The sequence below is a fragment of the Arabidopsis lyrata genome (assembly GCF_000004255.2).
Source record: "Arabidopsis lyrata subsp. lyrata unplaced genomic scaffold ARALYscaffold_6, whole genome shotgun sequence".
Lineage (NCBI taxonomy): Eukaryota > Viridiplantae > Streptophyta > Magnoliopsida > Brassicales > Brassicaceae > Arabidopsis > Arabidopsis lyrata.
Window position 1 is genome coordinate 9,722,218 of NW_003302550.1, and position 16,161 is coordinate 9,738,378.

Sequence of the window (16,161 nt, forward strand, 5' to 3'; positions counted from 1 at the left end):
CATTTAACTATAGTTTTGTAATAATGAGTTACGGTATTAAGGTGCTATTTTAGTTATGACGATTCTGAGATACTTTTTTAGTCTGTAATTAAAACAGTTTGTTATGTTTTCGTGTCGTAATTATTCTGACGAAATAGTTATTAGATATATTTGTCGTAACACTTTTTGTCATAAATAAAATTTTTGTGACAATTGTATTGCAACTATTTCTAAATTATCACAAATTCGTAATAATGTTTATACTGTAACAAAATATTTTTTATTATGACTAATTATTATGTTTTAATAAAAAATATTTTTTTAACATGTGAAAAAAAGAGAAAAAGAAGAATTGTACCTTTTTGTTCTACCTATACAGACACATAATGAACCATTTTAGTTTTTTTTTTTCCGATAAAGACATCGTGTCAGCAATATATGAAAACGTGAAGAATGTTATAACGAGTATTTTACTCTTAAGTGAATATGAGTTTTAATACAGAGACTATAAATACTAAAGTTTGTACACATTTTACATTTAATGAGAAATATACGATTCGTTTAGCTTAACTCTTTCTCTCTGTCATCACTCTCATGGCTCAGCTTCTTGAGCTTGTTTCAGTGAAGAAAGAATCCTGATATGTCGGACTAATTTCTTTCTTTTTTCGTCGAAAATTAAAGTAAGATATATTAATCAAGAAGTAAGAAAGTTATAGTACAATTGTTTTGAAACTTCAGTTATTCAAGAATAAACATTGTAAGAAAAGAAATTACCACAAGTACAATCATATTTAGCACGCTGCTTTGTTACAAATTCTCCTAGTAAAAGTCAAGCTTATATCTTGAAATCAGTTTGCCAGAAAAGAATATCTTGCTTGACATAAGCTTGCAATAGATGTGTTATGTCGGACTATTCTATCACAAAGAATTACTAGAAAACTTCATTATATAGTCGACTAATTACAAATAATATCCCAAGCCTGAGTTTACTAATTACTAGAAAACTTAACTATAATAGACTACGTACAAATATCACAGATAATAGCATATGTGATATATGTCACCTACCTGGAGCTGCATTACCACATGATTTTATGGCCTCTTTTACAGATTATTACTATAATATTTTTGATGTCAATCATACCGATCAGTTATTTTATTTTCTAATAGTATGCTAGTTTGAATGGGATATATGTAACCAAAACTATTATGCTACAATTTTTGGTAAAAGAGTCTATTATTTATAATTCCTTATTATGATTATGTTATTGTGTATAAATCGTTGTAATTAAACTTACGATTTGTTTGTTATCTCAAGCTTACAGTTATATATATTTATAATTCCTTTTATTATGATTATGTTATTGTGTATAAATCGTTGTAATTAAACTTACAATTTGTTTGTTATCTCAAGCATACAGTTATATATATGTACTAGATTAGGACTCGTCCGATGTGCGTGTTTTTATATTTTTAAATAAAATTAAATTTAACAAAAAATATATATTTAATTTTTTTTATTGTGAATAGAAACTATTTTAAGAAATAAGATGATAATTTTTAATTAGATTAAAGATTTGTTTATATATTCATCTTTTGCTTTAATACACTTATTTGGATCTCTATATTTTAAATTTGTTGGTATATTTATTGTTATAATAAAGTAAATTTAAATTATAATAAAATAAATTTAGATCGATAAATTTGACACGTGACACGATCTTATGAGTTACCTAACTTTGAAAACCATACTTTATATAATAAGATATGATTTATGTAAATATGTATACATATGGAACTATTTAAATAACAATCAAAATAGTAAATAAACAGAAGTTACCATTTGCGTTTAACATTTTTTCACAGAGCATTAAAATTTTATTTGATTACCAAACGCGACAACGTTATATTCGAAACACTTTTTCGTATTAACAAGCGTTTAGAAAGAAAAAAAACAAATGATAAACTTAACTAAGGCACGTTCCGCTAACTCAAATGTTTCGTTTTTTTAACATCAAAATGTTTCTATTAATATAGAGTTGGATAAATAAAATATATTCTACCTATAAATAGATAATATAATTGTACATGTTCCATCTCAACTCAAAACAATTCCCACACTATCTGTACTCTAAATCAAAATAAAGTCTTTCTTTCTCCTACATACTCCATAGTTATGGCTTCATCACTTCTGACATCTTCCGGTATGATCCATACCACCGGTTCCACCGTGGTTGGCCGGTCATTGTTACCCTTTCAATCTTCCCTGCACTCTCTCAGCCTCACCCATTCATACAAGAAGCCGGCATATTTCATCTCATGTTGCTCTTCTGTGTCCAAAAATGGGGCAACTAATGCTACTGATCTCAAACCCGTTGTGGATCGGTGGCCGGAGTACATACCAAACAAGCTCCCCGACAAGAACTATGTGCGTGTATTCGACACAACGCTCCGAGACGGTGAACAAGCTCCCGGTGGATCCCTTACTCCGCCGCAGAAGCTAGAGATTGCCAGGCAGCTTGCTAAACTCCGAGTAGACATCATGGAAGTTGGTTTTCCGGGATCATCTGAAGAAGAGTTAGAAACCGTTAAGACCATCGCCAAGACCGTGGGAAATGAGGTTTTTCTTTATTTCCTTCACTTAAAATGATATTTTACGGATTCTTTATTCAAAATACATATATAGTTAATATAAATATAATGCATGATCCTTATTGAGGCCCAAATTGAGTAAAACAAATTATGTCTTTAGAAAATTTTCGTAAACGGCTGATGAACAAGAGGGCCGGGAGACGGTTTTCTGTATCTCTTCGTTTTGTCTCCGTCTTCTGTAAAATAATTCGAAAATGGTATAAACTTAATTTCTTACCAAAAAAAAAAGGAGAGGAGAAATTTTGGTTTTTGTTTGGACAAAGAAGAAGAGCACGTGAATTTGTTTTATTGCGGCCATTGTGGGCCTTGGACTATATGTCTTAATTAGACAGTTTATTAGTTTTTTTACTACTAATTTGCGTTCCTTTTTTAAATTTATTCCGATCGATGCTATTTCTTTTTTTTTTTTGATGAAGGTTTTAGAAAGCACAGGCCCATGATTAGTTAGAGCCGGCCATATAGTTAACATTATTTCTTTGTGACATGGTAAAATTAGATGTGTAAAGTGTTAAGAATCCCACATATATCAGAAATAATTACTAATACTAGTATATAAAATATGAGTTGATATACTCATTACTAAATGGTTAATTTGTGTTGGAAACTCATGAATATTCACAATAGGATTAAAAACATAAATGGAGTAACGGTCCAAAGTTGACAACAATGAACATTAATTTCTATATTGTTATTTTGCTTAGGTGGATGAGGAAACAGGTTACGTCCCCGTGATATGCGCCATCGCACGAAGCAAACATAGAGACATTGAGGCGGCTTGGGAAGCGGTAAAGTACGCGAAGAGGCCAAGGATACTCATATTCACATCTACTAGTGACATTCACATGAAATATAAGTTGAAAAAGACTAAAGAAGAAGTGATTGAGATGGCCGTGAGTAGTATCAGGCTCGCTAAAAGCTTGGGCTTCAATGACATCCAACTCGGGTGCGAAGATGGCGGCAGGTCCAAATCTTAAAACCTTTATATATCTCGATTATCTTTTTTGCGTTCGTTTGGTTTTACGTTGAGTCTGTATTAACAAACTATTATTTAACATTTTACCATTTTCTTATTTGATAAATAAGCTTTTGTTTGCGTTGACGTTTGGGCTTATATTTGGCAAGAATAAATTCATAAACAAAATCGTTAAATGTTCTGCTTTTCCAATTAAACGTCTGAAGAAATCTAGATCATAATAGAAAAAAAAGCATTTTTAGCCATTACTAGATATATGTTATGGATTTTGTGCGACTTGTGACATTTAAATATTTGATCATGTCATTTACTGATTTTAAAATACTTGTGTGAATTAGGTCGGACAAGGAGTTCCTATGCAAGATTCTAGGAGAAGCAATAAAAGCGGGTGTTACGGTGGTGAACGTCGCAGACACGGTAGGGATCAACATGCCACATGAATATGGAGAACTCGTAACCTATCTCAAAGCAAACACTCCTGGAATTGATGATATCGTCTTCAGTGTTCATTGTCACAACGACCTTGGTCTTGCTACCGCCAACTCAATCGCCGTACGGAACTAACTCTCATTTTTGTGTGTGTTAGATATATTTTAATTTATTTACTAATATATATTCTCAATGTGAAAAATATATAAACATATAAAACAATGAGTTTACATGATATGTATAGGGTATACGTGCGGGAGCAAGACAAGTGGAAGTAACGATCAACGGAATCGGTGAAAGAAGTGGGAATGCGTCCCTTGAAGAGGTATCATCATCAATTCTTCATCACTCTTATTATCATAATCTAATCACTACCATGATCATCATCATCATCATCATCATCATCATCATTATCAAAATGACCATTTATGTGGTATATATGTAGGTCGTGATGGCTTTGAAATGTCGAGGAGCATATGTGATCAATGGTGTTTACACAAGAATAGACACACGCCAAATTATGGCTACAAGCAAGATGGTAACATTCTTTATACACATGCCATATATATAATGATGCTAGTTATTATGGCCATCATAGTAATTAATTAAAAAAATATATATGTAAATTCTTGAGCAGGTTCAAGAGTACACCGGCTTGTATGTTCAACCACATAAGCCCATAGTTGGAACCAACTGTTTTGTTCATGAGAGCGGCATTCACCAGGTTCCGTATATGCATATATATATGACATAATAAAAATAAATAGAGATTGATTTGATTAACATGATGATTGTTCCAATATTTTTTAGGATGGAATATTGAAAAATCGGAGTACATATGAGATCTTATCACCAGAAGATATTGGGGTCGTAAAATCTCAAAACTCCGGCCTTGTTCTTGGAAAGCTTAGGTAAATTTTCTATTAAGTGATATTTTTTTTGTTTTCATGACTAAAACTATGAACCATTGCTTTTTTTTTTTTTTTTTTTTTAAGAACCATTGTTTTATTTGTTGAATTTATTCATTTGAACAACAATGGAAATGTGCAGTGGACGTCATGCTGTGAAAGATCGGCTGAACGAGGTATTTCTTGTGATTTCGTAATATCATTAATCTTTGGTTATATTATTATCATATATGGGATACAGTTAACACTTTTTAAAGAAGTATTAATAAATCATACTTACGTACGTTTTTACTTTTCTATTCTCAGTTGGGATATGAACTCGATGATGAGAAACTGAACGATGTCTTCTCACGGTTCAGAGATTTAACCAAGCATAAAAAGGTTTTCAATTTCTATTTTGTATCTTCTCCTGCACATGCATTATGGACTTATGGTTTAACGTACAAATTTCACCATATACGTATGAGATAAGAATCCAAAATACAAATTTATTTTAAAATTATAGAAAACACAAAATCTCACTCTTATTATTATTATTTTTTAATCTCACACTTAATTGATTTCAATTTGTTAAAATTTTCAGAGGATCACGGATGCTGATATGAAGGCGTTAGTAACATCCAGCGATGAAATCTCTTTAGAGAAATTAAACAGCGCTAACGGTTTAAAGTCTAACGGCTATGTACCAGTTCCTCAGGTTTCATCAAATATGCTATAAATGTGTGAACACGTGCGTTTGTATGTTTGTGTACCATGGTAATATCAAGTTCCATTTGATAATGCCATGTCACATGTGTTGTTGTAATGAATAAAAACAGTATTAAATAAGAGGAACTGCTTTTTTTTCTTCTTCTTAATATATAAATTTTTATAAATGCAAAGAATATTAAAAGCTTGTGGTTTGATAATAGTCTCACGGTCTCAGCAGTCTCAATAGTATATGAAAAATATTTTCACATAACTCATAACTCGTATTGCCTCTGTTTCAAATGAGATATTGTTTAAACATTTATGTATTAAGTATTAAAATAAGCGTTCAGCATTTCAATATCAATTTTAGCATATAATACATACCCTCGCTCCAACTATATAGTAACAACTACCAACACTGAAAGTGTTTTTTTTTTTTTTTTAATTAGTTACTTAGCCACTTACTAATTATCACTCATGTATTAAAATTAAAGTTGTGGATAGCGATTAGATAAAGTGAACAGTGTTATGCACAAGTAAAATTAAGCAAAAGCCACCTACGTACCAACCTGGAGGTGCAAAACAACCCTTCTGCCGAACTGGAGTTGCAAGTATCCACGTGCTCTCTTTGCTCTCTTTTTAATTACAGTTTTTAAAATTAGAAATACGACAAAGATATATATGAAGATCTGGCGTTCTCATAAAATAGATGAATATAATATTCGAATATAGCACACCAAAATAATCAGATTCCCTTAGACCATATGCAAGGGGGAACTTTTGAGTGTGTTCTTAGGATTTAAAAATAGGAAATAAGGTGAACAGTGGTAGAACAGTTCTAACTTAGACCATATACAAAGGGGAAACTTTTGAGTGTGTTTTTAGGATTTAAAAATAGGAAATAAGGTGAACAGTGGTAGAACAGTTCTAACTTATCCTGCAAACTGTCTTCAGGAAGAACATTTTTTATAATTTTAAGAACAGTTGTATCCACTATTCAACATTTTTAGTATTTTAAAACCCTTAAAAACACACCAAGTGTTCTCCTTTGCATGTGCCCTTATGGAAGTATCAATAATGATTTTAAGTTACGTGAGGGAAAAAATGAACCTAATAACTTTTGGAGTTTTTTTGGTCAACTACTTTTGGAGATTTTAAACTAAGAAATGGTAGTGACGAAATCATGATGTTCAGTGAGATAGCTATATAAGGGCATTTTGTTCAAAAAAAAAAAGCTATATATTTTTGAAAATAATTTACGATTAAAAAGGTTTCAATATGAGTTATTTCAGAATATATGATATCATCTGGAAAATAAATTTTAGTTAATATTGTCTGAGTGAAAACAAAACACGAATAAAACATTTGAGTTTTGTAGAATAACACCACCATCGGATAAAAATCAAATATATGGACTGAAAGTGAATATAAGAACTGTTAGAATGTTACAATTAATTCTCTACTGATCAAATTTTTCATAATTAAGGGCGTTTGAGATATACTAAATTTTGAATCACTACAAGAAAAATCCACATTCTTATCACGAGAGAAACGCTATGTTTTGTCATTAATAGCGTTTTCATAAACGCTATCTTATGCCCCTGTTATCGTAAGTACCCCACATAAGATAGCGTTAGATACAGATGCTATGTTAAAGAATTATATTATAGCAGTAGGGAAACGCTGTGTGTTCAAGCGTATTTATTTGTTTGAAAGTTTGCAATTACTCATTATCCATGCTATGATAGGGGTCTCTACGATAGCTATATTAAAACGGTTTAGTTTATGTTTTTATAAGAAATATTTATGCTATGAGATATTATCTTATAGCGTTTATATATAAGATAAAAAATTAGTAATTACTCATATATTGCGCTACAGTAGATGACTCTAACATAGCATTTTTTAAATCTTACATTTTAAAAACCAATATATTTCGTAGCAGGTTTTTAAATGCTATTATATTTGTTTTCATGTCACTGATTTCTTTTTTTTATGACACACCTGTTTTAAAATCCCCAAATACATCATTAATAACTTCAAATCCAAGATACAATTCACAAGACATGTTTCACATAACAAGCTAACAAGTTTTCCAAAGATCCTGTCAATGATCTCCTTAAGATCCAAAACCAACCAACTAAAAGTCTGAAAATAAGTGTTCCAAAGAAGTTTCACAAACCAAACCTCAGGCCATGATCACTTTGTCCTCAGGCCATGCAATAACTGTCCCAAGGGCATCTTCCATAATCTCTATTTCATCTGATTTCCTCCAAACTTCTGCATCGCTAACTTTGACGATATCTACCCACACTTTAACAGCATTAGTACCCAAAGGAACAAAGTGAACCTTCTGGTTTGGATCATTTGTTGCCCATCGTCCTTCAGCAACTACTCGACTCTTTCCGGTAATGTCCATCAACTTGCATCTCTTATTCTCCTTTGAACCATTTTGCATGATACGCTGCCATGTTTACAACATAAAACAAAAGGTTAGAAGATTGACAGAAGTAATCAGACCAAAATAAAATAGAAATACCTGTGATTTCCGGATAGGAGACTGTGAATCTGGTATAGTTTTCCTTACTGGAGAGCTTGGGCGTGTTTCAGTCTCAATAGGAGATTCAGAACCTGATCCTGAAGATTTAGAGGCATTAGACGCTGGTTTATTACTTGTCTCCGCAGATTTTGTCCCAACTGCAGATTTAGATCCTGAAGGTATATCAGTTGATGCAGAATGCTGTCTAGGAGACTGAGTCTCAAAGCTAACTTTATTGACAGGCCATGAAACAAAAGCCATCAAACAGTCCTCAAGGTATGCCATATCAATTGTAGGCCTCCATATGAATGTTTCTGGTTGAAGCACTGAATCCACAAATACTTTTACTGCCTTTGGTCCAAGAGGTAGTCCATTAACCAATGCAGTTTCTTCTTGTGTCTGCCAACGACCCTCAGCAACAATCACATCATCATCAGACAAATCCAGCAGTTTACATTTATTCATAGAGTTTGCTCTTAGGCCCTGTCAAAAACATTTTGAAAATAACTCATCAAATACCAACTCATAAACAGGCTCAGTAATATAGTGTATCAATATAAAGTTTACCAAAGGCGCAATGTCTTCTATTTGTAGCTCTTTGTCCAAAAGAACACACTTAGAGGATGGCCATGCAATAATCTGTCCAACAGCTTCCTGAATAGTAAACATCTTAGTTGCTGGTCTCCAGAGGAATGCATCTGCTTTAGTAGCAGTTTCAACCAACACTTTAAGATCTGTAGGGCCTAGACGACAGTCATTCACTAAGTCATCAGGATCAGAAGATAGAATACGCCCCTCACCAACGTTTTCATCACTACCAGACCAATCAACCAATACACACTTAGGGTGTGATCTTTTGTTTACACTCTACAAAATAGAAATTTAAGTCAGAAATAACAATAGTAAGAAGGATTCATGGATCTGATATAAATTACTTACTCTGGCAGCTGAGTTTTCACCTATTTCTGGTTCTTGTCTCTATAACATAAAAGAATAATGTCAGTTCTCATATATATATATATATATATATATAATCTTAGCTGCTTGGATCATTAATTGTGTAAGTAGTTAACCTGCTTCTTCATTTTGCTAAGTTCCTCCTCCAATTCATTCACCTTCTTCAGTAACTGAACCTGCTTCTCTTCCATGTCAGTCATAACCTTGGTCTTCACTTGAAAACAAGCTAGTTTGGTCTTACTCATGCCTCTACCCATTGCCCGCAGCCTACCAGGATTGTCGGGTCCTAAAAGTTGACAGAGGTGATCTTCTTCTGGATTTGTTGTGGTTGTTGGAGCATCACTTCCAACAAGCTCAGCTGCTTTCATCTGCAAATCAATGACACTTGTTACTAAAGGAAAACAAAATCATGTTAAAACAATCTTGGGACATACAATCTTTTCAGCTGCATTAGTATTCACTGGCGTGCCATCCTTTTTGGTACGCGACTTGACCCACACCTTCAGCCTAGTCACCTCAGATGGATCTCCACTTTCAATTTTCTGTTTACAAGCAACACAACAATAAATCTATATAAGACTAAACAAGAGAAACATCAAAGATGATAGGATCATTACCATGTCCTCAGTAAGTCGGACCATTCCTTTGCGGCTAGTAGTATGAGGTATTTGTTTACTCCTCCTCTCCTTATATTTATCACTCACAGCCTAACAAGCAAATTTATTATGCTATCACCAATGAAATACCAATCTTAAATAAGGATAAACACAATACCTTAAAGGCTGTGCTTGTTTTGACTTTGACAAATTTTCTCCAATCTGCTGGATTCACATTCATTGGTCTCAAATTCATCCTCTGTTGGTTATTAGCAGCCTCATTTATATCTTTGACAATGCGTGACTTGTATGATCTCCACAAATTTCCCATCTGCTTTAACACAGCAATCCTTTGAAACTCCTCATCAAGTTCAAACCTTGCCTGCAAAAACTAACCATCAAAACTGATACACTGTAATAGTACACTACACTGTAATGGAAATGTTACCTGAACAGATTTCCACAAAACTGTTTTGATATCTTGACCAACATGCTTCCAGTTTTCAATTGTAACAGGAACATGTTCTCTAACCAGTGTTCCAACGTATGATGACAGCTTCACTGACCCTGGACCATAAGGATCTCCCATGAGATTGTAGTCAACTTTTTCTCTGACAGTTGGATCTTTGGCAATGTTTTTCATCTTGGTTGGTCCCCTATGTTTCTTACGCTTAGGCTCCTGGTCTTCAGATAACTCAAGCTCACCTTCAGGGTCATCCTCTTGTCCATCTTTATCAGCTGGTACTATCCCTTCCGTCTGAGATACTTGAACAGGTTGCTCCACTTGCTTACTGGTCTGTGGTTCTTCTGCAGTCTGCTGTTCTTGTTCCTGAATCTCAGGCTCAACAGTACCAATATACTCTGGCTCATCATCCTTTGTTGTACCCTTCTTCTTACTTGATTGTTTCCCTCCCTTCTTCTTTGGTCTGCCCATTTAATTAAGTCTCCTGCATGACCAGTAAACAAATAAGTAAAATATGATAATCTTACCTTACACATACTATGAGATAACAGACACCACATAAACAGACACCAAAACAAGAACAAAGATTTTTAAAAACGCTACATTTGGCACATATATTCCTTCACAATCAGTTCTAGCAGTTTCTGCATCATCTATGTCAATATCCATGTCAACAGCTGCTGGCAATGGACCAATATCTGCATTTCCATCCTGAACATCTTCTTTGCTATATCTTCTTGTAGAACCTCTCATGACAACATACCAACTGGAGGAATCATCTTCCCTTGAATAAAAGACTTGTTTTGCCTGAGATGCTAGTATGTAAGGATCCCGTAAAAAACTGACTTGACTCTGATTTAAGTTAACAAGTGTGAACCCATCTTCCACTTTAACTCCATTACCTCTCACTGCCCATTGACACCGGAACAGAGGAACATAGAAGACATTATAGTCTAGCAAGATGATGTCAATGATTCTGCCGTAGTAAGATACCAAATCAACCACCTGTGATGTATCTTTAGCACTAGATCTACACATAGCTGTAGCCTCATAATAGACTCCACTATTCTGACTTTTCCTTTCAAGTGAGCTTGTGTGAAAACGTTGCCCATTCACTATATAACCAGTGTATGACCTTGCACTACACCGTGGACCATATGCCAGCCATTTAATTGTATCTTCATGTCCAGATGAAGAAATGGGTATCTAGCAAGATGCATAAATTAGTGTCAGTGACTTATATTTATATGAATCAGACTAAATATATACAAAAGACAGTGAAATAGCTTGCCTTTTCCTTTAACCATGATGCATAGTTCTTAGCATGCATAGACCATAACATTGATGCATCACGTCTACACCTTGGATTAGTGTCTTGTAGATGTTCCAAGTGCATGCTTGCAAAAGAGGATTAAAAAAACATAAGTAACCAGATTGCTATATTGACACAAGTAGTAGTTAATATAAACAGAACTTACTCAACAAAAGGATCCAATGCAGCCATATTTTGAATGACAGCAAGATGGGCTATGTTCTTTTCCATCTCAGTAAGAGTAATTGCAGTTCCTGCAGATAAAGGACGACCTTCTAGTATAGAACTGTTCTCATACTCTGTATTTCTCTCTTGTTTTTCTTCTACACTTGTTGTCTTCTTCAAGAAATCACTACAGAACTGCACACATTCTTCAGCAAGATATGACTCTGCAATACAACCCTCTGGTCTTGCTGGATTTCTTACAAAGTCTTTTAGAACTTTCATGTACCTTAAAAGTCAAAAATAAAAGATATCAGAATGCAGACAAGCACTTGATTATTGAAATGCCAAAACAACAATTCAAATAATGTATACCTCTCAAATGGATACATCCATCTAAAATGGACTGGTTCTCCAAGTCTTGCTTCTCTTCCTAAATGTACTGTCAAGTGTACCATGATATCAAAGAAGCTGGGAGGAAAAAAACCTTTTCAAACATACCAAGTGTTTCCACAACTTCATGTTCCATTACTGAGATAACCTCTCTGTCAATGACTCTTCTTGCCCAATGGTTGAAGAAAGAAATAACCGGAATTTTGCTGTCCTACGACCTTTTGGTAATAGCCCTCTAAGTGCAATAGGAAGAAGTTGTTGCATCAACACGTGGAAGTCGTGAGACTTGAGTCCTGTTATCTTAAAATCCTCTAATGACACACCCCTTGATATATTAGAACAATATCCATCTGGACCTTTAAAGTCAAATAGTCTTTTGCAGAATATTTGCTTCTCTTTCTTTGACAAAGACCAAGGTGCTGCAGGTAGATATGTTCTCTTTCCTTGGACTTTTGGATGCAAATCCTTCCTTATACCAAGATCTTGGAGATCTCTACGAGCATTAAGACCATCTTTAGATTTTCCACAATGCAACAATGTAGAAACAATGCTTGAAGCAACATTCTTCTCTACATGCATTACATCCAGATTATGCCTTACAGGGAGATCCTACAACAAATAAAAATATAGTTATATTAGATCCATACCTAATCACAGCTTAACTGATCAATTATGCAAATAATTCAACAAAGCATACCTCCCAATAAGGCAGCTTGAACAATATTGATCTTTTCTTCCACCTTGATAATTCCTCCTGGTCTACTTCTACTTCTTCATCGTCCTCAGATTCACTAGACAAATCTGAACTATCAGAAACTGTATCAATATAGGCAGTCCTTTTTCTCTTCCTCCCAGAACCTTTAACATTTCCAAAGTCATTTTTGTAGTTTTTCAGGATCCGATAGACTTCATGACCAGTTAAAATTCTTCCTTTTCTCCCATGTTCAGCCTTTCCATCAAACCATGTCTTCTTATCCCTATATCTATGTGTTGGTGCCAATCCCTTTCTATGGCACATGTACACATGCTTCCTGCTAAACTTCAACCACTTAGAATCTGTATTTTTTGCACATACAGGACAGCCCATTTTACCTTTTACTTTGCAGCCAGCAAGATTACCATAAGCTGGAAAGTCACTAATAGTCCAGAGAAGCATTGCCTTTAGATTAAATGTAGTTTTACTATAAGCATCATAAGTTACCTCTCCCTTCTTCCACAGATGATTTAAATCTTCAATAAGAGGCTCTAAGTAGACATCAATGCTATTGCCAGGTTGTTGTGGACCAGGAATAAGCAAGGTTAGCATTATGTTCTCCTTCTTCATACATAGGTGAGGAGGCAAGTTATAGTTTACTAGCAGAACTGGCCAGCAACTGTACTTAGTATTCTTCATGTTGAATGGATTGAAGCCATCTGTGGACAGACCAAGACGCATGTTCCTTTCTTCTGATGCAAATAAAGGGTACTTGTCATTCATCTTTTCCCATGTAACAGAATCTACAGGATGGCGAAGTTTGCCATCACTGCTCTTGTTACTGAAATGCCATCTTAAGTCCTTTGCCATTTCCTCTGTCCTGAACATTCTCTTCAGCCGCGGTATTATTGGAAAGTACCGTAATACTTTCTGTGGTACACCTTTCTTGACTTCACCAGTGTGCATATTAATCTTCCACCTTGAAGCATTGCATTTGGGACAATTTTCCAGCTTCTTGTACTTCTTTCTGAAAAGACAGCAGTCATTTACACACGCATGAATCTTCTCATATCCCATATCAAAGCTCTTCAAAAATTTCTTCACATCATACAAGGATGTGTGAAGCACATTATCCTTGGGCAACATTTTTGGTAGTGTCTCAAGAAGCTCATCAAAGCTCTTGTCAGACCATCCATTCTTGGTCTTAATCCTAAAGAGAGACACAATAGCCGACAGCTTGCTGTGGTTTAAACAATCAGGATATAAAGGGGTTTCTGCATCTGCTAGCTTAGCTAGAAACTCATCTTCTCTCTTGTCCTCACCCTCTGCAATCTCACTTAAGTCAGCCACTGGATTGTCACCTAGCTCACCATTACTAGCCAACTCTTGGTCATGGTATTCAGCAGCTTTGTATAACTCAAGAATTTCCTCATTCCAAAGATTTACTTCCCTCTCACATTCTCCATCAGCAACTGTGTCTCCATGATGGTACCAATCACTTCGCAGCTTGTAAGCCTCATCCATCCCTCTTGTTACAAGATGAACCACCACATCACTACTTGAGTGGCGGTATACATTACGACAGTCTTTGCAAGGACATATTATCTTATCTATATCTCCTAAAGCCGCAGCCACATCAAATACAAATCTCCGAGCACCTCTCTCATAACCAGGATCAGCTCTTCAATGAAGAAGTAAAGTAGGAAAAAAAAATCTTAAAGTTTCTAAACCCCATTTTAAAGCAAACCTATGTATATAATTTTATTCCTTACCTGCATAGATGCACCCATGCCTTGTCCAACATTATATGTTATAAGCTTAAATAAAACCTTATTAACACAAATTGAAACCATAATCAACAATAGTCACAGAGAAAAATCACATGATAAGAGAACTTATCATGATCAGACAACTTATCATGAAGACACAACTTAAACTGAACACAATGCTAAAGACATACTAAGCATTAAGCAACTTACACTATCTCAGAAACAAACAAATTAACAAAACAAGAACAGTGACAACAACCTTAACAAATTGACAACAGTCACAGCAACTTCAACAAAACCACAATAGTCACAGCAAATTTATCAAAACAAAAACATTCATACCATTTACAATCAAAGAATCACAGCCACATTCAAGGACTAACCTGTCGTATTGGTACAACAAAGGCAAAGCTTCAGTTCCCCAACATTTCAATCACCAACACTTGCCAAAAAATGCAGAATCAAAAAAGCAGAATCAGTATAAGCTTAAATAAAAAATCTACTAACAAATCGATTAGGAGAAATCTAAATCGCAAAACCAAGATCTTTGTGAAGAGAATGTGGATCAAAATGATTAACAGACATCAAAATCGCAGAAGTTTTCGCTTTACCCTAATTTCAAACTAATCGAAGAACCCTAATTTCAAAATGACATATAAAATCCGATTTTCTGTACCAATCTACTGAACTAGGTTGAAATTAGAGACAATCTTGACCAAAAAATCAATAGAAATGGAAGTTATAGAAACGAAGAAAGACATGCATGCCTCGATTTTAGCTAGCTGACGGCCGCTGCGAAGGAGAATGTGGCTACGGAGGAGTACAAATCCGACCTTAATACGCCGCAGAGGATTTGAGAGTTGAGAGAGTATTTGAGAGTTGAGGATTACTCTGAGTTTTGTCGGAAAAAATTTCTAGAGAGAAAGGGTTTTGTTTTTGGTTAAGTGTTTTGACTGAAGAGGGAGATGAATTAGATCTGAGGCGCTAAAGGGTTTTTTTTTGCTAAGTGTTGGCGGATTAAGTCATTTTAGATTCCCGCTCATTAAATTTCTATCATAGCGTTTACACACCGCTATTATAAAGAAACCCAAAAAAAATAAACTCTACCATAGCAGTAACAGAAAAAACGCTATACTCGTGTGCTATCAATGCTGGTATTTGTTGTAGTGAATGTGTGAGTCATTAAGGAAATACTTTTCATTATTACATGAATAATAAGAAAAAAAAATCTTCTAATGGTTTGCAATGGCAGATCCAAAATATAATTTTATATAGGACAAAAAAAAAATATAAACTATAATTAGATAATTAAAATTTTATAAAATCTACATCGGACATATTCCAGGCTCCAGCTACTTCTCTAAGTAGATATCCGCTCCTGATAAACAAATCGTTTAATTTTTTCGGAATAACACATTAATCTTGTACGAGTAAAAAATCCATTATGGAAGGCAGGTATGGACTATGGAGATGATTAACTAATTTTCCTTTTGGGAACCCTCATACAAATTGAATTTATTGGTCAACTACAGTATTTCCGAAAGGATTTTATCAATTTCGTTAAATTAATTCAGTATATTGTTTAATGTATTAAGAAGTGTTATTGTAGGGAAAATGAAATTGATTGTGAATGAAATTGATTGTG

At 34.3% G+C, this 16,161-nt stretch overlaps 2 protein-coding genes across 3 annotated transcripts; one reads left to right on the forward strand and one right to left on the reverse strand.

Moving 5' to 3' along the window:
• The first annotated feature begins 2,064 nt into the window (after nt 1-2,064).
• On the forward strand, nt 2,065-5,798 carry LOC9308098 (methylthioalkylmalate synthase 2, chloroplastic). Its single transcript, XM_002871983.2, has 10 exons — nt 2,065-2,599; nt 3,333-3,592; nt 3,943-4,156; nt 4,278-4,358; nt 4,479-4,571; nt 4,671-4,757; nt 4,844-4,944; nt 5,084-5,117; nt 5,248-5,322; nt 5,525-5,798. The coding sequence occupies exons 1-10, from the start codon at nt 2,156-2,158 to the stop codon at nt 5,657-5,659; spliced, it is 1,524 nt and encodes a 507-aa protein (XP_002872029.1). The 5' UTR covers nt 2,065-2,155; the 3' UTR covers nt 5,660-5,798.
• A 1,840-nt stretch (nt 5,799-7,638) lies between these two features.
• LOC110227818 lies at nt 7,639-15,679 on the reverse strand. Of its 2 annotated transcripts, none has more exons than XM_021023523.1 (10): nt 14,900-15,679; nt 10,172-10,670; nt 9,902-10,105; nt 9,745-9,834; nt 9,562-9,669; nt 9,244-9,495; nt 9,110-9,148; nt 8,738-9,037; nt 8,171-8,653; nt 7,639-8,095 (listed from the first exon to the last, which is right to left on the reverse strand). In XM_021023523.1, exons 2-10 carry the CDS (start codon nt 10,655-10,657, stop codon nt 7,820-7,822), a joined length of 2,238 nt encoding a protein of 745 aa, XP_020879182.1. In that variant the 5' UTR covers nt 10,658-10,670; nt 14,900-15,679; the 3' UTR covers nt 7,639-7,819. The 2 variants fall into 2 exon arrangements, with proteins under 2 accessions (XP_020879182.1, XP_020879181.1); XM_021023522.1 differs by lacking the exon at nt 14,900-15,679 and adding an exon at nt 10,790-10,860.
• Between the last annotated feature and the right edge of the window lie 482 nt (nt 15,680-16,161).